The sequence below is a fragment of the Lontra canadensis genome, unplaced genomic scaffold (genome assembly GCF_010015895.1).
Source record: "Lontra canadensis isolate GAN:19392208 unplaced genomic scaffold, GSC_riverotter_1.0 scaffold4, whole genome shotgun sequence".
Taxonomy (NCBI): Eukaryota; Metazoa; Chordata; class Mammalia; order Carnivora; family Mustelidae; genus Lontra; species Lontra canadensis.
Window position 1 is genome coordinate 52,788,353 of NW_022630998.1, and position 23,632 is coordinate 52,811,984.

General features: G+C 42.4%; 2 protein-coding genes across 2 annotated transcripts in view; one reads left to right on the forward strand and one right to left on the reverse strand.

Annotated features, from left to right (window-relative positions):
* CDC20B (cell division cycle 20B) overlaps window positions 1-645 on the forward strand; it is a 43,883-nt gene extending 43,238 nt beyond the window's left edge. Inside the window, exon 12 of the mRNA XM_032851237.1 lies at window positions 461-645. Coding sequence (XP_032707128.1) covers window positions 461-645 — 185 coding nt within the window. The remainder of the gene's footprint in view (window positions 1-460) is intronic.
* Window positions 646-4,031: 3,386 nt separating this feature from the next.
* Window positions 4,032-12,253, reverse strand: GZMA (granzyme A). Its single transcript, XM_032850588.1, has 5 exons — window positions 12,124-12,253; window positions 9,465-9,603; window positions 6,942-7,083; window positions 6,472-6,741; window positions 4,032-4,288 (listed from the first exon to the last, which is right to left on the reverse strand). Exons 1-5 carry the CDS (start codon window positions 12,191-12,193, stop codon window positions 4,127-4,129), a joined length of 783 nt encoding a protein of 260 aa, XP_032706479.1. The 5' UTR covers window positions 12,194-12,253; the 3' UTR covers window positions 4,032-4,126.
* Window positions 12,254-23,632: the final 11,379 nt, after the last annotated feature.

The following is a 23,632-nucleotide window of genomic DNA, read 5'->3' on the forward strand; positions in this document are numbered from 1 at the left end:
ATGGAAAAAAGGGCCATGTGACACAGAGGCAGAGAACGGAGTGATGTGGCCACAAATCAAAGATAGGAGGCAAGGGTTGGAAGCTCCCCCAGAGCCTCCAGAGGGAGCCAGTCCAGCCGACACCTTGATTCTGGACCTCTGGTCACCAGAGCTATGAGAAAAGAAATTTGTCTTGTTTCCAGCAGTGTGTGGTAATTTGTTATGGCAGCCCTAGGAAACTAATAAAAGGGGGAAGAGCTCTGAAAGGGAAACCCAGTGAAGCAAAACCTCAGCCACCTGAGGTTGCTGCCTACAGTTAGCTTGGACTGGTGTTTACCACAGCAAAGGCACAGTGGGAGTGCCAGCTTCATATATGGCAGGTTTCAGAGAAGCCTTCATCCTGGGAGGGGATACGGGGCCCTCCACCTCAGCAACAGCCCTTGTAATGTGGGACATGAGCTGTCTTCCCTTCTTCCCACAGGCCACAGAGGCAGAGTCCTGCACCTGGCTTTGAGTCCAGACCAGACCCGAGTGTTTTCTGCTTCAGCAGATGGCACAGCCTGTGTATGGAGCTGCTGTCACTCAGCAACTCTACGAGCTCCAGCTTCCTCACTTCAAAGTGAGAATAAGGACAGTGGCTTTGTCTTCTCCACGGGGTTGTTGTGACTACCAAACTGGATGACGTGCTTTTCCTGAGGTGAATGTTCTCGTGACCTTTCTTCTCATGCCTATTTGCTCTGCTTCCTCCTGTTCCATTCCCAGATACTATCTTTGCCTCTTCTCTATTTTCCCCTCCCTCATTCTCCTCTTCTTCTCCCTTCTTTTTCTTTTTTTCTATCTCTTCCTTGTTAGGGATGCATTTCCACTGTGATAGCAGAGATTTCTACAGCAGAGATTTCCAAACACCTTTTCCCCTCTTGACTTTTCTCCCAATCTCTAGCCTCATATTTCTTTCTGACTCTGGATATTTCCTTTCTGAGATCCTTTCCTGTTTTAGCTTAAACCAAATACATTAAAAAATCCCTTATTCACTTGAAAAATATTGGTTAAAATTCCACTATATGCTAAGCAGTATGTTAAGCATGCCCAGTATTTCCTCTCAAAATGAGATCCCCTGTAGAACTCCCTTGTCCCTCTCCCTGCTCTCATCCCTATCTTGGTCATCCCATCATCCAGGTAACCTCCTGATTATTCCATTCCATGCTTAATCTGCTCACAACTTGTTCTCTTCTGTTTCATTCTAGTCATGTACTGAATACCTGATGACCAATTCATTGTAATTCCTTCTGTTTTCCTCTCTTTATTCTTCATGGGTCTCCACCACACAGTTAGGCTACATTTCTAAAAGCATGGTGGTGATCTTCTCAGCCCCTGCTCAGAAACTCTCAATGACTCCCTATTACATAGAGCCCTCACCTCAACCTTAGGGTCCTGAGCCCTAGAACAGCCATAGACCAACTGAGCAAACTTGCATGTGGTCATAACACTTACAAGAATAAGACTTTGGATTTGATAATTGCTAAGTTTTTTTTAGGCTCGATCAGGCCACTGTTCTCTCTTTCTCTTTTTTAAAGTAAGCTCCATGCCCAGTGTGGAACACAACGTGGGGCCTGAACTCACAACTCTGAGATCAAGACCAGAGCTGAGATCAAGAGTCAGACTCTTAACGGACTGGGCCACCCAGCGCACATGTTCTTTTAAATTTTTTTTTAAGATTTTATTTATTTATTTGACAGAGAGAGATCACAAGTAGGCAGAGAGGCAGGCAGAGAGAGAGGAAGGGAAGCAGGCTCCCCGCTGAGCAGAGAGCCCGAAGTGGGGCTCGATCCCAGGACCCTGAGATCATGACCTGAGCCGAAGGCAGAGGCTTAACCCTCTGAGCCACCCAGGCGCCCCATCTTTTAAATGTTAATCCTTACTCATTTCCTTTGTTGACCCTGGGCTAGGTCTTTTGATTTCCTGCCTTTGTGCTTTTGTCAGAGCTTTTCTTCTAGTCTGGAATTTCTACTACTCTCTTCCTTTTCTTTGCTCATCAAAGTCTTAACCTCTCTAGGAAGTGTTTTGAGACGATGTTACTTGGGTTTGAACTCTTGGCATCAGTCTATACCATCCACTTGAACATTTCTTGTACCCTAAAGACTTCCCTGTACCTACTCTTTGTCAACATCTTTCCATTATTCTGACCTCTACACGATACTTTTGTTTTATGCCAACCTGCAGATAAATGGAATCACATCTTTTATATTCTTTTTGACTTCTTTCACTCACTATTAGGCTTGTAATATTAATTCATGTTGTTACATGTAACGGTAGGCTTTTCTTTTTCATTGCTGTGTAATATTCCCATGTATAAATGTATGACAATTGTCAATCCATCTTACTGTGGATAAATATTTGAGCTATTTTCCATTTTGACTTTAAGAATAAAGTTGTGGGGCACCTGAGTGGCTCAGTTGGTTAAGCATCTGACTGTTGATTTTGGCCCAGGTTATGATCTCAAGGTCGTGAAATCAAGCCCTTTGTCAGGCCCTGTACTCAGTGGGGAGTCTGTTTGAGAGTGTCCCTTTGCCCCTTCCCCTGCTCACGTGTCCTCTAAAAATAAATAAATCTTTTAGAAAAAGAATAAAGTTACTATGCACACTCTTAATCATTCTTTGGTGGACAAAAGCACACATTTCTGTTGGGCATATACCCAGGTGTGGAACTGCTTGGTCATAGGATATTGAGTTTTAAGTAGTCTCTACCAACTTGCCTAAGAAGTATCAGTGTACGCTTCCATCAGCAATGAATGAGGGTTCTATGCAACTACTTTTTAATTGGACTTCGAAATCTATAATGTTGCCAGTAGGGAATAGTCTATCCTCTTATTGCTATTAAAATTCTAACTATGAATTAGGGATTATAGCAGGCATCTACAATATCATCCTAGGGACTCTCTTAGAGCCCTGTTTTAGATGTTAGCACCAGACTTCATTTTTTAGTGTAAGGCCTCCCATCACCAGCTGTATATTGAAATCACTGGGGAGATTATATAAAGAATATTATGTCCTCGGTCTCATTGAATGCAACTAAATAAAAATTTCTAGAGGTGGGGCTGAGGATCTGTAATTGAGCTATGCTCCTTCTTTGTTTTAGGAGGCTGTCTCTTGGTGTTGATGTATGTTCTTGGCTTGGGTATACATTGTGTGTGTGTGCATGTGCATGTACACTTCTAAAGGAACTGATGGAAATTTCAGGAATCCATTCACATAATCACATTTTGAAGTGGCTGTTGGACTGAGAACTCCCCAGTGAGTTCAACGTGCTGAATAACAACATAGGGGTTTTTCAAGGAAGCCTTTGAGCAGTTACTGCCTAGTATGTGATGGCAGCTCCTGTAACCATTGTGTTGGCTGGATCCACCCAGGCTCAGGGTTGAGGAGAACCAAGAAATCACCTAGATAATCAAAGGCTTCTATGCAAACCCATGAGAGAGGAGGCTAACTCTCTGTTGCATACTTTTCTTGCCTGCCAAGGGCATCATTTCTGTCCCATGGAATTGTATTTTCTATTTCTCACCTGCCTTTGGAAAACACGGTGAGACACTGCCCCGTCTACTTCTTTCTTGGACTCAGGTTCTTGCAGAGAGATGGATAGATTGATAGCATGTGTTGATGTGGAGCAATGGCCTTAGAAGAGCAAAAGCATTTCCTTTTAAACCCAAATGCTCCACTGGCTGTTCCTGTTTCCTGCGGAATTGCTGAGCCTGTCACTAGACAGACCTGACCTTATTGTCACTCCTGCTGGGCCCCATTTAGACAGTGAATAATTCGAGGAAAGTATGTATGTCACTTGACACATGGTTGACCCTGGTGACATTGGCTCTCTCGTCTCTCTTGCAATATCTGTAAGGTTGTCATATTCCTCTGCTTCCCCGTGCCAGTGCAGATCTGCCCACTGAAGGTATAGGAGAAATGGATACAGCTCCACAAATTGATTTTATTTATGATAAGATTAAGAAGTCACAGCAAGTGCCCATCCCATAAATCACAAAATTCTACTCCTGAAACCAATACTACACTATATGTTGACTACCTGGAATTTAAATAAAAATTCGAAACAAACAATGAAAAAAGAAGTGACAGCAAATGCACTGAAGTACAATTAGCTAAACAAACCCCTTCATAGTCGCAATTGTCCAGTGGAGATGCTTCTGTGAGAGAAGAGTATAGACGCCAGGTCCTCGAGGGTCTCCACATTTTCCTGGAAGGCCAAAGGCAGTAATGCCTCTAAAACTACCCTCACATATCAAAGGACTTCCAGAATCTCCCTGGGGGAAAACAGGAAAGGTAATGGGGATCAGCTTGGATTATGTTCACTAGTGGGATGGAAAAAATTCCATTGAATGTGGAACATTCAATGTGAAGTTAAGACAATCTTGACTTAAATGAAAATAAGTGCTTAAAAGTCCCAAATGTTGGGGCACCTGGGTGGCTCAACTGTTAAACATATGCCTTTGGTTCAGGGCATGGTCCCAGGGTCCTAGGATCAAGCCCTGCATCCAGCTCTCTGCTTGGCGGGAGGCCTGCTTCTCCCTCTTCCACTCCCCCTGCTTGTGTTCCCTCTCTCTCTGTCAAATATAAAATCTTTAAAAAATTTTTTTAAAAAGTCCCAAATGTTTGGAAATGTTTTAATATTTTTAAATTGGCCTGTTCAATTTATTTATAAACCAGTGAACATGCAATAAAACTTGTATTACTGCTCATGCTATCCACCAATTTTGAGACTGATTCTGCTTTAGAAGGGAAGCCCTCCTGTTTGTCATTTTCTTAAAATGCTTAATAACGCAAAGGGTAAAACAGTCAAATGCAGATGGGATATTCAGGCAAAGAGGCATCATGTCTTCTAGTTTTATAAGGCATCATGTGTTCTAGTTTCTCTAGCATGTAACTGTTTTCCTAAAGGAACAAAACCAAAGCAACTTTCCCCTTCGTCCTGTCAAATAGACAGAAATTGCTCCCCCAAGTCTCTTTGGAGCATCTGACACTAGATGGGAAATCCCAGAAACCAGTGGTCACACTTCAAAGTTAATGAACTCTGCCAACAGAGAGGCTTTACTTAGCTGAGGTCACTGCTTTATGCCTCCTGACTGTGCTACACACTGTGTGACCCTGTATTCTCTCATGGAACTCTAGAATCAGCATATTTAAATGTATTGAGGTCTAGAGTCTGAAGTGGTCATTTCACTACTCTTGCTTTAGAGAATATCGGTGGTGCTAGACAGAAAGCCACCGAGGCATGTACATAGAGCTCTGTAAACGCCAGGCTCTGAGTGCCCAACACCTTCCCAGCCAAGTGAAGGCATCAATGATCCCTCCTTTTCAGGCAAAAACTGGGCTTATGAGTACATGAACTAAGGGAAGTGTGTGAGAGCCTGGGACCCCTCCTGGACAGGTATATTTCACATAGGGTCTGAAATTTTCATCATGAGTCCATCAGAGCCAATTCTAAAGGGTCTTTGGCACTAAGAGAAAGGCAGAAGGATGGCTAAGCTTTGACCCTAGGGTGGCAGTGGAGAGGGGACAGGCACACTGGGACGTGGCTGTGGCCTCAGGATTCTGCATGTGTTTCCAAGGGTGGGAAGGTTCTGGGTTTCTGGATTGTCAAGATGGTGGATGAAGGGAGGGGAGGAGAGAGAGCAAAGGAGAGAAAGTGGAAAGGTGCAGAGGACCAATGTCATCTCTTCCTGGGATGTGCCTAGCCATGGTCCCAAAATGAAGCCATTCAGATTCTGCATATGTTTAGCCAAGCTTCTGGAAAGAACGGAGACACCTGGATCTCTCAGTCTCTGATTCAAACTCCCAGACCACCTACACTGCAACTGCTTCTCTTCAGAGGAGGCTCTACAGGGTCCTTGGGAAAGGTGAGAAATGATAAACTCAGAGCTTAAAACTTTCTAAGGTGTCTCTGCTCCTTATATCTTTAAGCAGAGCCCTGTCTCACTGCCTCTCAGGGGACTCTGGGATGGAGACTTGCACAGTCTCTGGATGGGTCACATTTGGAATTTGCTTCCTGGGGACTGAGCTTGGCTCCAGGAAGCAGTAGAGTCTGGCCAGAGATCCTTAGTCAGGCTTGGAAAGGACAGGCATGTCAGACTTGCTAGGTTAAGTGACAGTGAATTTTGTGGGGAGTACTGAGGTGAGGAAAAGGGCATTGAAGTCCTTAGAGGAGTCCTGACTTCAGCTTTCCTGGATGTTACATATTTTCAAATTGAGATCTGTATATGCTTATATGAAAAATGAGAACAAGTTTCTGATGAATGACTTACATGAACTTACATTGATTTATTTGGGATTTTATCGAATTTCTGTTAAAAAAAAAAAAACAAAACAAAAACAAAACACTAGGACCTTGCAGAAGCCAATGCCATGACAAGACAAAGCCTGATGTTATAGGTTCTCTATCTGCGGGACTTACTCCAACAGCTAACACGTGGGACATTATTTTACTTACATTGCACGAGTCTTTTCCACCTTTGAGGCTGCCAACACAGATCATATTCAGTCCAATCACAGGATTATAATTATAGTGCTTTTCATCATTGCAGATTCTTCGATTTATGACAGTGATATTGACTTCTCTGAGGGTGTCAGACTGAGAGGAGTTATTGCGAATGCTCCCCCAGCCTGCAACTTGACACATGGTTCCTGGTTTGACATCATCCCCGTTCTTAGGGAGAGGGAGGATACTCACATTTTTATTAATTTTTGCTTTTTTGTTCAGCTGTTAGAAGACAAGCATGAAGACTTAACAAAATAAGATCATTTAAATGGTCCTATTTTTACTTAAATTCTAGCCCCACCTTCAAGGACCCCATTATGTAACTCTTGTCTATAGCCACAGAGCACCAAGAAAAAAATTTCCATGGAGGCCACCAGATGGTAGGATGTTCTGTGACTGTGAAGTCTATCAGAGGTACATACCTGTAAAAGTTTCAGATCCCCCTCATGTGTGTGAGGGTCAAAGCACGGATAAGGAAACTCTTTCTTAATATACATTATCTGTTTTTCTGACTCCCTCTTGGTTATTGAGTGGGCTCCAAGAATGACCTGGGAATTTTTGTTCCTGGAAACAGACACGACACTGTTAACTGGGTTTATTCTTTATATTAGGAGCTCAGCATATTATATGATCCGCTTTACTGTCTCATTTGTCAATCTACTTTCTGTGGCAATACTTGTTTGTGGCTCAGAAAGAAAAAAAAAGTGTAGTTTAAAGAATAAAATAATTGTTTATGAATCTGTCATTATCACCACCAGCTTCTTTGCAACACACTAAACTAGGTCTGCTGAAAAACAACAAGAGAACTCCACGGCAGCTAAGCCAAGGCTTGGGATCTTAGGGGTTAGGGTTTTAGTGCCCCCTCACCCTCCTTGAGCTGTGGTGGAGAATCAGGTTGCAGAATCAGGTTGCAGAATGCTGGAAAACAAAGATCTCAGGGGTCTAGAGATGGAAGCAAAACGCACTCAGTAATTGTAGAGGAATGCACTGAAGGGATCTTTGTAAGAGAACAACAAACTTAAAAGGGAAAACTTTCAGAATATGATTCCTCCATGAACCCTATTTGCATGGCACTGAGTGTGTGTATATTGGGGGGATGGTGATCTGAAGCAGGGACCCAGGATCCTTTCTCTTTTTTTACTCCCTGCAAAAGGTTCATTTTGATTGATAAAATAAAAATACTCAGGAGGTGCCTGGCTGGTTCAGTAGAGCCTGTGCCCCTTATCTCAGGGGTATAAACTCAAGCCCCACGTGGGGCCTCATCCTACTTAAAAAAATGCTCTCTGGTGTATTAGTGATTAAGGTTATCATCATTCACAGCATAATCTAAATGAAACCAACCAGATGGTCACACTGTCATTTTTCCATTACATCAGTTGATGTGAGTATCACTTAAGAAACTAGAACTGGTTTCAGTAGAGCACAACTGAATGATGAAATGTTCTATACATCTGCCTCATTCAAAATGGTAGCCACTAGCCACCTGTGGCTAGAAAGGACCTGAAATGTGGCTAATGCCACCAAGGAAATAAATTTGTAATATTATTGAGCTTTAATTTAAATTCATAGAGCCACATGTAAATTCATGTAACCATATGACAGTGGCTACCATATTGGACAGCCAAAGTTTAGAGGCTTGATTATGAGAATGGAGGAAAGAGCAGGCCTGGAAGAGCTCTGAAGGTAGTAGTCAGCGGGGGTTAAGAGATGGCTGAGAAGTGAGAGACGGTCAGAAAAGGAAGAGGGAAAGTATTAGGAGCAAGCTTTCTCTACAAATCAAAGCCTCAATGAGATACCACCTCACACCAGTCAGAATGGCTAAAATGAAGAAGTCCGGAAACAACAGATGGCGAGGATGCGGAGAAATGGGAACCCTCCTACATTGTTGGTGGGAATGCAAGCTGGTGCAGGCACTCTGGGAAACAGTATGGGGGTTCCTCAAAAAGTTGAAAATCGAGCTACCCTATGACCCAGCAATCACACTACTGGGTATTTACCCCAAAGATACAAATGTAGTGATCCGAAGGGGCACATGCACCTGAATTTTTATAGCAGCAATGTCCACAATAGCCAAACTATGGAAAGAGCTTAGTTGTCCATCAACAGATGAATGGATAAAGAAGGTGTGGTATATATATACAATGGAATACTATGCAACCATCAAAAGAAATGAAATCTTGCCATTTGCAACAACGTGGATGGAACTAGAGGGTATTATGCTGAGCAAAATAAGTCAATCAAAGCAAGACAATTATCATATGATCTCACTGATATGAGGAATTCGAGAAACAAGACAGAGGATCATATGGGAAGGGAGGGAAAAATGGAACAAAATGAAACCAGAATCGGAGACAAACCATAAGAGACTCTTAATATCAGGAAAAAAAACCTGAAGGTTGCTGGAGGGATGGGGGGTAAGAGGGGAGGGGTGGTTGGGTGATGTACACTGGGGAGGGTATGTGCTATGGTGAGTGCTATGAATTGTCTAAGACTGGTGATTCACAGACCTGTACCCCTGAAAAAAATAATATGCTAAATGTTATTTAAAAATATAAAAAGAAAAAAAGAAACAAGCTTTCTACTTGACTGTTGAGCTCAGGCTCCCAAGGGGACACCTTAGTTTTACCCTTTCATACTCTGGTTAATTCTCTCTAGTCATGAAGTCAAGACCAGAAGCAAAGGCTTGCAGCGCTCAGAGCCGGTAGCTCTAGCCGAGTATGACAGCAAGCATGTTGGTGCCCACTGTGGATCCCCCATGGGTCTGATCCTTTGGGGCTGAGTCTGGGCTTAACTCCCTGCTGGGGTAAAGCAATTTCCCAGAGACTTAAGTGATGTGAAGATACTAACGTGAGCTTCCTGTGGTTTTAGTGAAGATTTATTCTCTTTATTAATATTCCCCCAAATAAGAACATCTGTACAAACATTTTTAGAACCCGAGCACTTACAGGACACAGTGAGCTGCAGTCAATACCCAGTCTTTTGCAACCAGAGCCCCCGCACAGATTTTTTTTCCTTTAAGTAGCACCATGTAGGGTCTTGAATGAGGAGTCACTTGATTTCCTCCAATAATTTCTACACAGAAATCTGTAAAAAGAAAAAGACAAATCCTCTCAGCGCCCACCCCAAAGAGCTCCCCCTAAAGCCATGTTCCTGAGACCACACATGCTTTTTCTGCTTGGAGAGGAAACATAGGTGACAGGTTCCCCCCCACCCCCTGCCTCCCTCGCCCTCCATGGAGATGTTTGGATATCAGAATGTAAATCCCATTCTTGCTGGACTCCCTGAGAGTGTCCTGCTCTTCTTTCACCCACAGAAGCTGGGCCATCAGCAGCTCCTGGGATTAGGAGGCTGGAAATCTGCCATAACCATGGAGGTCGGGTTGGTAGTGGTTGCTCCAAGAGATGCTAGTGATGATGACCACCTTGAGGGCACTCCACCCTCCTCCCTTCTGGCTGAGCACTGATCTGGGGAAGTAGAGCAGCCTTTAGAAGCCTGAGATTGCCCTTCCGTCCTTGCCAAAACACACGGCTTATAAACTGATAGAGTGCCTTTAAGCTGTGCCCCACCTATGAGTTCTTTGGTCATTGTGAGACTTCTGTTTAATTGAAACTGGTACTCTCTTGTTCCTAAATGGACAGAAGAGTATCTATTGCACCCGAGGCTCCCTCTCAACCTGCAGACTGAAACGCATGGTCAAACCAAAGGCCTTTTCCAAAGAGGTAGGAGAAAGAAGGAAAGAACTCTGCCTTGATCAAATTTCCATGATGACAGAGCAGGATTAGGGTTTCATGATTACAGAAAATAGTCTTACCCACAAGAAACCCCATTCATGCTGGTTTAGCCATCTTGTGCCTTTGCCTTTGTGATACGTTTTCAGTCCTCCACCCCTGTGCCAGATGCTGTTGGACTCTTCTAAAATACTTCTGACCACTGGCTGAGATTTAGTGGTTTCTCCTTTAGGGCAGAGTGCCTGTTACCCCATTAATAAAGCCATCTCGCTTCCAAATTCACAATCAGATGCAGATGGTGAGAGTGAGTGAAGGGGAAGAGGGTGGTCCCAAGGGCTCTCATTTCCAGAAGTGTGTTGGGAAGTGGATATACTAGACTCTAGAAGTTAGAAGATAAAGAATTTAGAGAAATGCTGACAACTTCACCCCCATCTCAAATTTTCCTTGGGTGAGTCATGTAGGTAAAGATCCCAACGGTACATCTTTGGACCTTCTGAGCTGCAGAAGTTATAAACTCAGCAGAATAATTCATTTTTATTTTGCAAAATCATCTGTTTGGTGAGCACAGACACAAGCTTCCAAAAAAAAAAAAAAAGTCAAACATCTGCAACCAACCACTCCTATAAGGGTCAGGGGTAGAAGCTTCTGGAACCTAGCAATTCTTGATCCCTCCCCAGAGTCAAAATAAATGAGAGTCTTGGGAGCTGGGGCTGGATGCAAGCATTTTAAAAAGCCCTCCAGAGTATTCTAATGTACAGGAGAGTTGAGAACCCTGGCCCAGAGCACCAAGTCTTGCTTTACTCTACCTGTTCCCTTTATGTGCCCACATTGCTCTCTCTGACCACAGGCAACAAAGAAGAGTGGAGCAAGCCCCTCTGTTGTTTCCTTTGAAGGAAAGATATCACTGGATTTTTTTTTTTTTTTTAATATCTGCTCTGTTTTCAATGTTACAGAAGATTTAACATGCCTGAACACAGTCCTACTATGCCAGGCTGATGGTCTGCCCACGCTTTTGACCCATATGTGCAGCAACCTTGTTATTTTAAAAATTTCTTCTCATTTTTAGGTGCAAGATAAACTTCCTTGCGGATTCCTGGTGAGACAGGTTTTTGCATCAGCCCGTGGCCATTGCTCCCACGTACAAAACCTGATAGACCTTGGGCTAAAGCCATGGCTAGTGCCTACCTGTCAGCATACTTGAAGCAGTCCTAGACAAGTCCTCACTCTCTTGAAGGTTTTCAAGGAAAAGTCTAAAGCCACTCAGGGGGTATAACCTGTCTTGTGATAATGCCATGAGCTTCATAGTGTTTGAAACTGATGCTCATGCAGCTCATATAAAACCAGTCATGTTGGTTACTACTTGGAATGCCAGAGAAGTCGCTCAATACCCCCAAAGAGTCAATGTGGGGACATTCCCAGTGACACACTAGAGAAATGATATAAATTCAAGTCATTCCTCATCTGTTTTGGGTGACAAAATCAGGGTTTTTTTTTAAACTTCCATTTAAAACCATCCATGTACTTTCTGCAGCAAGAAAGGCTGAACACCACTATTCCCTTCCTGAAAGATACTACTTATTTTCCTAACTCAAGCATCTTTGTTTATTCACTTATTTTGTTTATTCATTTATAAATTTTCAATTTATAAATAGTCAGAAATAAACACTGGTGGTTCCATTATTTTTTGTGAGGAAATTTTAAAGAGGAAGGAAGGATGTTTTTCCTTCTAAAATAAAGACATAGAATTCAAGGGAGAGTATTAAAGCATGGGGAATAAATATCTCCTCTTATACATAGCTAATCTTGCCAAAAGTTTGTTGAGAGTCTGCTCCATTTGCTTAATGGTTATGCTGGAAATGATGAGAAGCAGTCTTACCTCCAGGAATCAGCAGGAGAAAAACGGCAATTGAGAAAGAGGATGCCGGAAACATACAGGAGATCCTCATTGTGGCTGCTGTCCTGTCCCCACATCAATCGGCATGAAAATCTGTGTTAGCTCTTGACTAACTCCATCTATATATTGAGGGTACAAAGGATGTGGTTTTCTCTCTTTCCAAGTTCAAACCTGAACATTCAGAAATGAAACCCAAGTGAGAACAGTGAACAATTACTCATTACGAGTGATCATGCTTTCCTTTGCTAGGACTGCTGAGGGAGGGGAGGGCAACTCTATTGTGTGGGTGGGGATGAGAGGACCCTGTTGCCCTCAGAACGTAGTACACAAGGGGAGACTCTAATGTGTTTTCACAGAAATTTGGAGGATTCTAGTTCTCATCAGCAGCAATACTATCTTCTGCTTCCACTAATGGAATCTATTAAGACTTAAATTAGAGCTTTGAAAAAAATTGGTCAGCAACCAAATTTTTTCCTAGTTATCTCCTTGGGTTATATAAGGACTAATAGGCCAAGGGCAAGTGGAAATGCAGAAGGGAGTCTTATTTATTAGTAAGCTCCTGCCTAGATTTTTCCTTCCCCACTTTGTGGAAGATTATTTATTGTGCTCCTACCTGAAGCCTGTGGCAGGTGTGAAGACAGAGGGAGTGGGGATAGGGAGTGTTGGCTGTCTGTGTTTCCACAGACAGGTGTATTTGATTATACACCTTGAGATACAGGAAAGATACTGAGTTTCCCCTTCCCCCCACCTTCATCCTCCCCTCTCTCTTCCTCACCCCACCCACTGTCTCCTTCCCTTTCTTCCTTCTTTCTGGATTTAGCTAAAGAAGGAAAATGTAGTCAGACATGGCTATTTTGTTCTAATATTGAGAAACGTTTTTGTTTAAGACAGATGAACCTCAGTCCCTCAAGGAACAATATTCAGTACACTTTCTATTAGAACTGTTTTATGATCCTTTCTGAGCTGAGGATGTGGTCTTAATACACATGGTTGTATGCTCTTTCAGGATGTTTGGTGTTACACCAACCATCCCCAGAGTTAAAATACTGACAACTTCAGACCTAGTGGTTTGTTTCTCAGAAATCACATGACCTTCTAAGGGAAACCTACTGAGACCCCTATGTTTCCTTTTCCCTAGATATTACTAGTGCATTAAAGGTTAATCATTTTCAGTAAATAGCAGTGGGATACCCAGCCTCCAGTTCTGACAAGTAATTTTAGTGCAAACTTAAAGTCAAGTCTTGACTGACTATGGTTACTAAAAATTTCCTAATGGAAACAGTGACAATTCTGCTGTTTTTTTTTTTTTTTTAAATGTGAATATGGTTGCTATTCCCTCATTCGTGTTGACTCTTAAGAGCTTTATGAAATATATTTTACATACCATTAATTTTACCCATTTGAAGTTTATAATTGAATGGTTTTCAATGTATTTACTGAGTTGTGCAACTATCACCATAAATAATTTTAGGTCATGTTCATCATTCCCAAAGATTTGTACCCATTAGTAGTCACCATATAACCCATTAGAATTCCCATAAGGCCCAGGTTACTGGGTTGTATGCTAATTCTGTGTTTAACATTTTGAGGAACTTCTAAACTGTTTTCCAAAGTGATTGCACCATTCTACATTGCCATCAACATTGTATGAAAGTTCCACTCTTCAACACTATAGGCAGTTTCTACATCATTGCCACTACTTCTTGTTGTTGCCGCTGTTGTTTGGTAATTGCTATTCTAGAGGGTATGAAGTAGTATCCCATTGTGGTTAGAAATAGCATTTCCTGAATGACTAGCTAGGAGCTTCTTTTCACATGCTTAGGAGCCGTTTATCTCTCTTTGTTGGAGAAATGTCTACTCAAATATTTTGCCTTCTAAAAAATGGGGTTATTTATCTTTTTATTATTGAGTTGTAAGTGCTCTTTATATATCCTGGATATGATTCCCTTATCAGATACATGATTTGCAAATACTGTTGTGGAGGCCGAGAAAAATCAAGGCCATCCCACCTAAGGTTTAGCCTTAGCATAAGTACTGCCATCTCAGACCCCTGTGCCCAAGGGCTGAACTTTCCCCTACTTTACTTTAGTTCTAAGAAGCCCCACCCTACTTTAGTTCTAAAGACCCCCACCCTACTTTAGTTCCAGGAAGCCCCACCCTGCTTTGGTTCCAGAGACCCCCACCCTGCTTTAGTAACAGGAACCCATAAATACCCCTGCCTTAACTAAGCTCGGGGTCCAAGTCCCTACTCTGCTGTGTCAGATATACTTGGGCTCAAGCTTAAGCTTGTTGAATAAACCCTCGTGTGATTGCATCGGTGTTGGCTCCGTAGTGGTCTCTCAGACACGAAAACTCGGGCACAACTCTGTCTCCTAGTCTTGGGGTTGTCTTTTATTTTTCTTGATGGTGTTTTTCAAAGCAGAGAAGTTTTAAATTTTGATGAAGCCCAGTTCACCAACCTCTTTCGCCTCGTGTGCTGTTGTCATATCTAAGAAATCATCCTCTTTCATCTCAAAGAGCACATTAATTTACAGGTAGAAGATTACTGATTACACAGGAATATATAACTCTCCTTACTCTCACCCTGAATTGAAGTCACAGTTCCTTATAGTGAGATTTTCCCTTTCTAATCTATTGGTGTCTTTATCAAAGGAACGGAATCAGTCCCCAGAATCAGCCATCCTTGCGATAATTGACACTCAGAAATGATTCATCATTATTCTTCCTTTTCTAGAATGTGGTCTGTGTCACTTACGTATTTTTCAGTCTATTACAGTGACACTGACTTCTCTCAAGGTATTTGAAATTGTTCATGAGTCTCTTTTGGTGCTTGCCCATCCTGCTGCATGATACCTGGCGTGGGGTGTGACATTTCCTCCTATTTTTTGTAGCTTAAGTATTCCTACAGTTTTATAGCAGCTTTACCTTCCGGCTAGAAAATGGAAAACGCAGTTGTAGTCAAGGACAACATTAACACAACCCAGAAAACAGCTCTGATTAAAATATATGTCTTGTTTATTTAGTATGCGCTAATGAAGGACTTGGCTGAAGACATGTTCTAATAATTGACAATCAGCAACTGATTATTTTTTCAATGTCTCAAATTTTTACTTAAACTTCAGTTAGTAAACATATGGTGTAATATTAGTTTCAGGAGAATTCAGTGATTCATCACTTAGATATAACAACCAGGGCTCATCCTAACAAAAGCCCTCCTTAATGCCCATCACCCATTTAGTCCATCCTCCACCCCACCTCCCCCCAGCAACCCTCAGTTTGTTTTCTATAGTTAAGAGTGTCTTTTGGTATGCCTCACTCTCATTTTTCCCCTTTTCTCCTTTGTCCATGTGTTTTCAGCAACTGATTTCTAAAAAGTCACAGCGTACGTTTATAGGCCTGTACTGTTACGCAAGTCTAGGTTAACTTCAGTTCCATTGGCCTGTCAGTGATAAAATTATATTGGTGGTGGATGACAGTTCTGTGTTTGAAAGGCTGCAGTGAAGAACTCAGTCATTATTCAGATGGTCTTAGGTCTGTGAATGGACAGGTGGAAGAAAACCAGGGTTCCAGGTGCAGTGGGGCTGGGCAGAAAAGGGGCCAGAGTCTTCATTAGCCGCCTCAGTGGAAATGTGGTTTCCCCACTTCTGAGCATGTGCAAACCAGCCTGAGGCTCTCACCTGCCTTTGAGGCTTGCCCACACACTGCTCTTCTCTTTCTTTCCCCAAGCCTCTTCTAGGCTAACCACCTTGCTCTCTTTTCAAAAAGTCAAGGCAAGGAAAGTAGAGAGTGTGCTCAAGGTTGAATACACAGTAGTAGAGGGAGACAATTCTAGTTCTTTCTTTTCATGTTGCCTTAAGCTCAGTTTGAAACTGCAGAGGGTCTTGGTCTTATGGATCTTCTAAAAACAAAGGACACAACAGTAGTGGCCACTGTCACTTGCCTATCCCTGCATTGTTTTCAGCCCTCACTTTCTCACCTTTGACTGTCCCCCCTTCCTCAGAGGCTCCTCTGAGTAGCTGGCGCTTCCAGCCCTCACCTTGCTAAGATTTAGAAGCTGAAATGGTCACAAGGGCGAGCCTTTCCATAGAACACAGAGTCACATGCCCACGCATACCTTCCTTTCTTCTCTCCTACTCATGCTTTCTCCCAGTCTTCATGCCTGTTATCTGGTTGGATGGACAAGGAAGAAGGAGAACCCTTAAAGGGATTTTGATCTTAATGAGTGGATTATACCTGGAGTCTGGGGAGCCTGTGTGTGTAAGGCACAGTCCTCTCAAGCTCTCTTACGTACAAGCACACAGAACGGCACTGAGTACACCACTACACTGAACCCTGGAAGGGTAACCATGTTGAAGTCCTCCCACCTTCTTTATGGTTTCTTGAGCAACATCACCCTGCTGGCCACAAAGGTGGCAGAGATGAGATGGAGTTTTCTGATTTCATTGTGAGAACACAAACCCCTCACCTCCTCTATTCCATCCCACCTCATTATAAAGAGAATAAAATCAGGGCTGTGGACTTATTTATCTCTCACTAGCCTGCAAGTGCCTTTAGGGCAGGATCTGAGGACTCTATCTTCTGAGAAAGAAAAAAGCAGACTGGAACTCACAGCTGGACCCTGATTTTTCCTGTTGATCATAAACACTCTCAAAGATCACCAACATCAGACAAGGGGAGCAAACCAAGTCCACTCTGCAGTCATGTCTGAGCAAAGGCAAAAACAAGGTCATTGAATGCACCCCAAAAGTGACCAAACACTCCCTATTGGCTGTCACCGCTTAGTCACCGCTGCTTCTTAAACATGGTCTCTCTATTCTTTCTGCCTTCTAGGTAAGTGAGATCCATTAGGATGCCCAGTAATTACCCCACTTCTTGACAACACTCAGGTCAGGGCAAACTCCTGCTCTTTGAACCCTCCCGGAACACTGCTGACACAAGCCTAAATCCCATGATAAGACCCATCCAACACACACTTACCGAGCTGTTCTGTGGGTCCTAGGTATACAGTCTCCATTGCCGAGTGAGCTTCAGTTAGCCAAGTCTGGTCTGACTGCAGGGGAGTTCAGCACTTGGGAGTGCTAGGTCCTATCACACTAGGACTTTTCTCAGTATTTGCTGAGAACATCTGAGGCAAGAGTGCTGGGTCACAGCTGTGCTCCTTACCTATACCGACACTGGCCAATCTTGGCTGGGAGGACTTTTGTGTAAAAACTAGTTTCAGCTTAAACTGACCAAAGTCAAAATCGCTATTGAAAAAAACATATTTGGGGCGCCTGGGTGGCTCAGTGGGTTAAGCTTCTGCCTTCGGCTTAGGTCATGATCTCAGGGTCCTGGGATCGAGCCCTGCATCGGTCTCTCTGTTCAGTGGGGAGCCTGCTTTCCCCTCTTTCTGCCTGCCTCTCTGCCTAATTGTGATCTCTCTGTCAAATAAATAAATAAAATCTTAAAAAAAAACAGAAAAAAGAAAAAAAATATATTTACTGGAAAGAGTTGAAGATCACTTCAACTGACTGTGGGTCACAGCATGGATGGGAAATTGCCATTCATTGATTGACTCACTCTCTCATGCATTTATTTATTTATTTATTGAAATTGCCTTTTTTTTTTAAGATTTTTATTTATTTATTTATTTGACAGACAGAGATCACAAGTAGGCAGAGAGGCAGGCAGAGAGAGAGGGGAAGCAGGCTCCCTGCTGAGCAGAGAGCCCCGTGCGGGGCTCGATTCCAGGACCCTGAGATCATGACTGGAGCTGAAGACAGAGGCTAAACCCACTGAGCCACCCAGGCGCCCCAGAAATTGCCTTTTTAAAGGAAAATATTTGGTCATGTTTCTTTTTATGGGACATTGGGGTAGTCCCCAAGAAAAACTCAAGGTTTGCCTTTCTTGGAAGAAAGAAGGACAACATATCATTTATGTCAGAGACTGGAGGAAATTAAGCCATGAACTTAATTTATTCAAATCTGATCAGTTCTTTCAGAGGGCTTCCTATTTATAAATAAGCACAGAGAGACAGGAGAACTTATAGGGTTTTCTTTTGGTGTTTCTTTTACCTAAAACTCCCACAATGTGTGTTACCACAAATTGCTTCTATTTCCCATTGTTTCATGGAAGAAACACCCAGAAGGGAATCCTGGAATCCCAGGCTCTGGCAGAGCCAAGAGTATTTAGTGGCAAAGGCCTGGAGAGGTATGCTTGGGCGCTGACCAGACAGGACCAGATAGAGAGGCCATGGGTACCTCCACCTGCTTTGGATTTATGGAATCAACACCTAAAGGAAGAAACCAAACCCCAAAACCAAGAGACTAAACCCAAGAACTAGAGTGGAAGTAACAGCTTTGCTTTTCTGTGCTTCAGGGAAACAGCGTAACTCGCTTTAACATTTAAACATGGCAAAGGTTGACAAGAGTCAAGCTTTTCATAGGTAGACTTAAGAAAATGCATCTTTGATTTTACAGTGACCTTTTAAAGCTAAATCTAAAACAAACACATGCATACAGCCACATATGCGTATGCGCACACATACACAGACACAGCAGAAGTCAACAAGCAAAGAGGGCTAGCTGGGAGTCTAGTTTGTGAACCTACTGATGGATAGTCTGGGAAAGGCGGGCACAAACTTTTCTTGATTTGCTGGGCACACTTTCCAAGCAAGTGGGCCTATTAAGCATGCCAGTGGCTAGCTTCATTTACAATGTACATTGTTCCTACTTGATTAATTCTCATTCAGCACAACAATATAATGCAAATCTGTTGGATCTTCTTGTGAGAGCTAGTCTTTATGTCCTTCTTTTAAGCATGCAATTTACATTGCAGGGAAATGACAGGTACTCATTACCAACAGCAGGTACCAAAGAAGAAGGAGCAGCCTATCTATATGATAATCATTCTGACTTTCAAATCACAATTAGGGAAAACACTGGCTTGGACCACAGGAAGTGGCTATATTTTTAATGTCAAATAGTCAAATATCAGTACTTTCATATGGTTCAATGTAACACATGCAACATGGGATAACACTAATTCTATAGTAAGCGAATCACTTGCAATCGCAGAGGACACATAATTTGCTTGACTATGTTAAATGTGCTTATGAGAAAAGCCTACTAGCAACAAAATATACCAGAATCTTAACAGTGCTTGTGTGGGGTTGACAACATTATGAGTGCTATTTTTACCTTTCCTGTTTTTCAAAAATTTAATAATGTTGCTATTTACAGTGAAAAAACATTTAAAAATAATATGCAAATATGGTCATGCATTTCAATCTTATTCTATAGGATCTGGTCTTTGCTTATACAGATAACATTTTAATATTATGGATATCATAAATATTAAAAGATATGTTATATTATAGATATTAAAAGATAGAGATATGATAAAGAAGTATTATAATAGAACATAACACTGAATGTGCTCACTCACTGTTTTCTCCATTCCTATTTTTGGTTTTGGACTTCAGAGTCCTTTTCACAGAACTGCCCCCCGTCCCCAAAGTATCTTGAGAATGAGAGGAGCTCAGAATACTTACAGGTCACAGTGAACAGGGGGCAACAGCCAGTTTCCTTTGACTAAATCTCCTACACAGTTTTCCAGCGCTTTGATTAGACCTGGGTAGCATCTTGCGTGAGATGACATTTCATCTCCTCATATAATCCTGCACAGGATTCTGGAAAAACTGAAAGCGATCCAGAGTGAAGTCCCATCTTACCCCCGCCACATGTGGTGCAGAGCAAGTTGGCCTTAATGACCTGGTTCGAGTACATAGACAGGCACTCTGTGTCAGAAAAAGAAGGTCAAAACAGTGTGGATGGTGTGAGGCTTCCCACCTGTCTCTATGGTGGTGTTCTCGATGGTAATTACCGTCCTCTCTGATGCTCACACATTTGTTAGTGTTTTGTTATGATGATTCGGGTAAGTTTTACTATATATTTGGGTAAGTTTTACTATAAGTGAATTTCCTATTACGTTAGGCTTTGAAATTATTTTTTCGTCCACATGTGTCAATTGATTTATCTTTGTTTTGAAACGGTTAAGGCAAAAATAAGAAATATCTAGACGTGCTCCTTTTTCTTTCTTTCTTTCTTTCTTTTTTTTTTTTTAAAGATTTTATTTATTTATTTGACAGAGACAGATACCACAAGTAGGCAGAGAGGCAGGCAGAGAGAGAGAGAGAGGAGGAAGCAGGCTCCCTGCTGAGCAGAAAGCCCAATGAGGGGCTCGATCCCAGGACCCTGGGATCATGACCTGAGCTGAAGGCAGAGACTTTAACCCACTGAGCCACCCAGGTGCCCCCCCCCCTTTTTTTACTTTTTTAGGGAATGGTTCTCTAATGTCAGGGTAACCACTCAGAGTACCTACTTAAAAGGTAGATTTTCCAGGTCCACTGCAGGGACACTGGGTCAGAGTCCTAGAGGGGGAACTTGGCAACCTGCATTTAAATAAACACTTCAGGTGATTCTGATGCAGCTGGTCCCCAGAGCAGTCCTGAATTTATAAGGCTGTGACCAAGTCTTGGAAAGCAGTGAGTTAAACTACTTTTGCCTCTTTGTGCTGACATTCCTAACAGAGGGCGTTTTCCCAGCTCTCCATTTGATCATAGGTGTGCAGAGATTGCCAGGAGGACAGTGTGATCAGAGCTAAAGTGTTGGAGTGGGGTAGCCCAGGGCTGCAACGTTCCTGGCAGGACACATACAACTTGGCTCTGGTCCCAGACAAACCTCCTGCTCCTTGGCTTGCATGAAGACCATTCTTCATCCTCAAATTCAGCAGCTAGGGCAGGGAGAGCCTGCTTCCATTGTTCTGTAAGGGCCTACTTAGCCAGAGCAATTTCATCTCGGTTAAACAGTGATTTTGTTGTTAATGCAGTAAAACTTAAACTGACCCTGCCCCCCGCCCAGGGGAACTTACTTAAATGCAAGTCTGGTAAACCAGTAAAATATGGTGACCAGTCCCTGATAACAGAGCCCAAATACAAGGGTCAGGTCAGGTGGAGATAACAGAGCCCGAATGCAGGGGTGAGTCAGACCCGGTGGAGACATCCAATCACTATCTCCCTAAAGAATGTGGACTCCGCCTTTTGGGCACCAATCCTGACCAAGGTGATAGGCTAGTTCAAATAGCTACTATAGGGTGAGTTGTAATTCAATTGGCCACCCGTGTGTGACCTAGCATGACTATGCAACTTTCTCTGTGTGTTACAATCTTATTGGTCACCTGTGTGTGGCCAGGCTCAACCACATGGCCTTTGCTCTATAAAAGTTAGTCTGTGAGGTTGGGAGTTGTCGCTCTCTCTGTAAGAGGTGGCCCCGACCGGTTGGTTTGATTCTCGATGCTTGGCACGAAATAAAGCTTTGCTTGACCTTCGCTTTGTATCAGTCTCGCTCCTTTGATCATGGACCCTAACAGTTCCAGTTGAAAAAAATGCCTTATTAGTTACACAGGTACCCATGTAAGTAAAGGGACCTTTGCATCTTAACCCCTGGAAGAAGAAAAAGTGGTCTTTGGGGGCGATTGATTACATCCTGGGTATTCTGCCTGGGAACAGAAGGCTCATGGGGAGACTCAGTTTACCTTCTTTTTCTTCCTCCCTCCACCTCCCTCCTTCTAGGTGATTCCTGGGCACGGTTGCTAACATGACTGGAGAGGTCACATTTCCCCCCAAGAGAGCCTGAGTGATCTGTAAAGAAATAAAAACCACTGCCTTGGTTTCTTGAGCCTCATGGGAGCCAAGCTCACAGAACCATCTGTCTCTGCATGAATACGATGGTACACCTTGCATATAATAAAGCTATAGGTTTTTAGTGGCTTTTATTTATTTTTCTCTTTACCCTTTATTTGTTATTATGTATATGGAAAACGAGGCAAGGCAGATGAGCTAAAATAGGGGTGCAGCTATAAAATATATGTCGTAGCCCAGGACTGCACGTTGACTAAAGTCCCCAGCAGGGAAGGGCACATAGCAAATTCGTTAAGTACACTTTTTTTTTTTTTTTTTTTTTTTTTTTTTTTGCTTGTACTTCTAATTCCAGAGTATGAAATCATGGCAGGACCTTTTTCCTGAGCAATTTACACATTCATTCATTTCCTATCTGTGCTATTACTCCATAGATGTTTTTGGAGGAGTTCTGCAAAGATGAATAAAACATAGTTCTTACTTTTAAAGACCTGAGTAGTAGGAAGACACAAAAGAACACTGTAGACAAACATGCAAATGATCACAGTGCTAGACAGTGTGCTGAGTGCCTGGGGAATAGAAATGAGGAATAGAAAGAATTCAGAGACAGCAGATACTGTCGGTAGGGAGCCTGGGAGGTCTTCACAAAGAATGCAGACTTATTTGCTTATTTCCTTCTAAAAGAGATCAAAAGGATGAGATGTTAGCAGCCAGGGCAGGAGAAGACTTCAGGTTCAGGTAGATGTAAGTAAAAGGCAGACAGTTGAGGATTATGAGACTGACACAGGTGGCTGGCTCACTGAGAAATGGTAAACAGAGCTTAATGATTCATCACGTTTTAGCACCTTTGGAATCCAGACTTGACACTCACCTATTCCTTAAAATGAAAACTGTTTGCAAAGTGCTCTGTTTTAAAGCTCCAACTTGAGTTGCTATTGTTCTTTTAATCGTTCAGGTACACTTTTGCTAGCTTTTACAATTTTCCATGATGTCTCTGGATAACAGAATCTTGAATTTAAGCAGTGCTTCTCCTCACTAAGAATTCAAAGCACCTTTAAAGTAATATCTATCTGCTTCTTACCCATGGGAGGAAGGAAGCGTCAGGCAATAGAATCTCTTTTCTTAAAGCTCACAAAACAAGAAGATTAAAGACTACATCACACAGAGCAGAGTGGGGAAGATCCCATTCTCCTGCTGTGGCCATTCCTAGTCTGTTCATTTCCTATTCCAGGGCTGCATTGTCTCACTCTCAGGTTGAACACTATGTTATTGATGTTAAAGACCTCTCAATATTTCATGGCAAGATTATAATTTGGACTGATAATTTAGTAAGTTATATTAAAGAACAAAAATCAACCACTACAGAAACAATAGTAATAACACTGTCTATGATTTTCCAGGCACTGGTGAGTTCCAGACATTGGTTTTGATGTTAACTATAATGCAAGGTAGGTGTTATAATTCCCATGGAGAGATAAGGACCATGGAATTTAGATTGGGCAATTAAAGTGCCCAAGTTCATACAACAAATAGATGTCACCCAGGGTTCTAACCCAATTCCACATCATGTAAAAATCACCAACTTTTCATTGTGAAGCATGATTTCACAATGTTCACAATAACACTGTTTTCTGAAAGTAATGGCCCTTTACTATCTTTCTTTTTTTTCTTTTTTTGAAGTGTAGAGCCATTTGAGAATCTGATGAAGCAGAGACACACATATGCACCCAAACACTTGCATACCATTTTTGGCAAATTCACAGACTTCCTGATGTCCTCCATTGCCTTGAAGGAGCTCATGGATCCCACATTAAG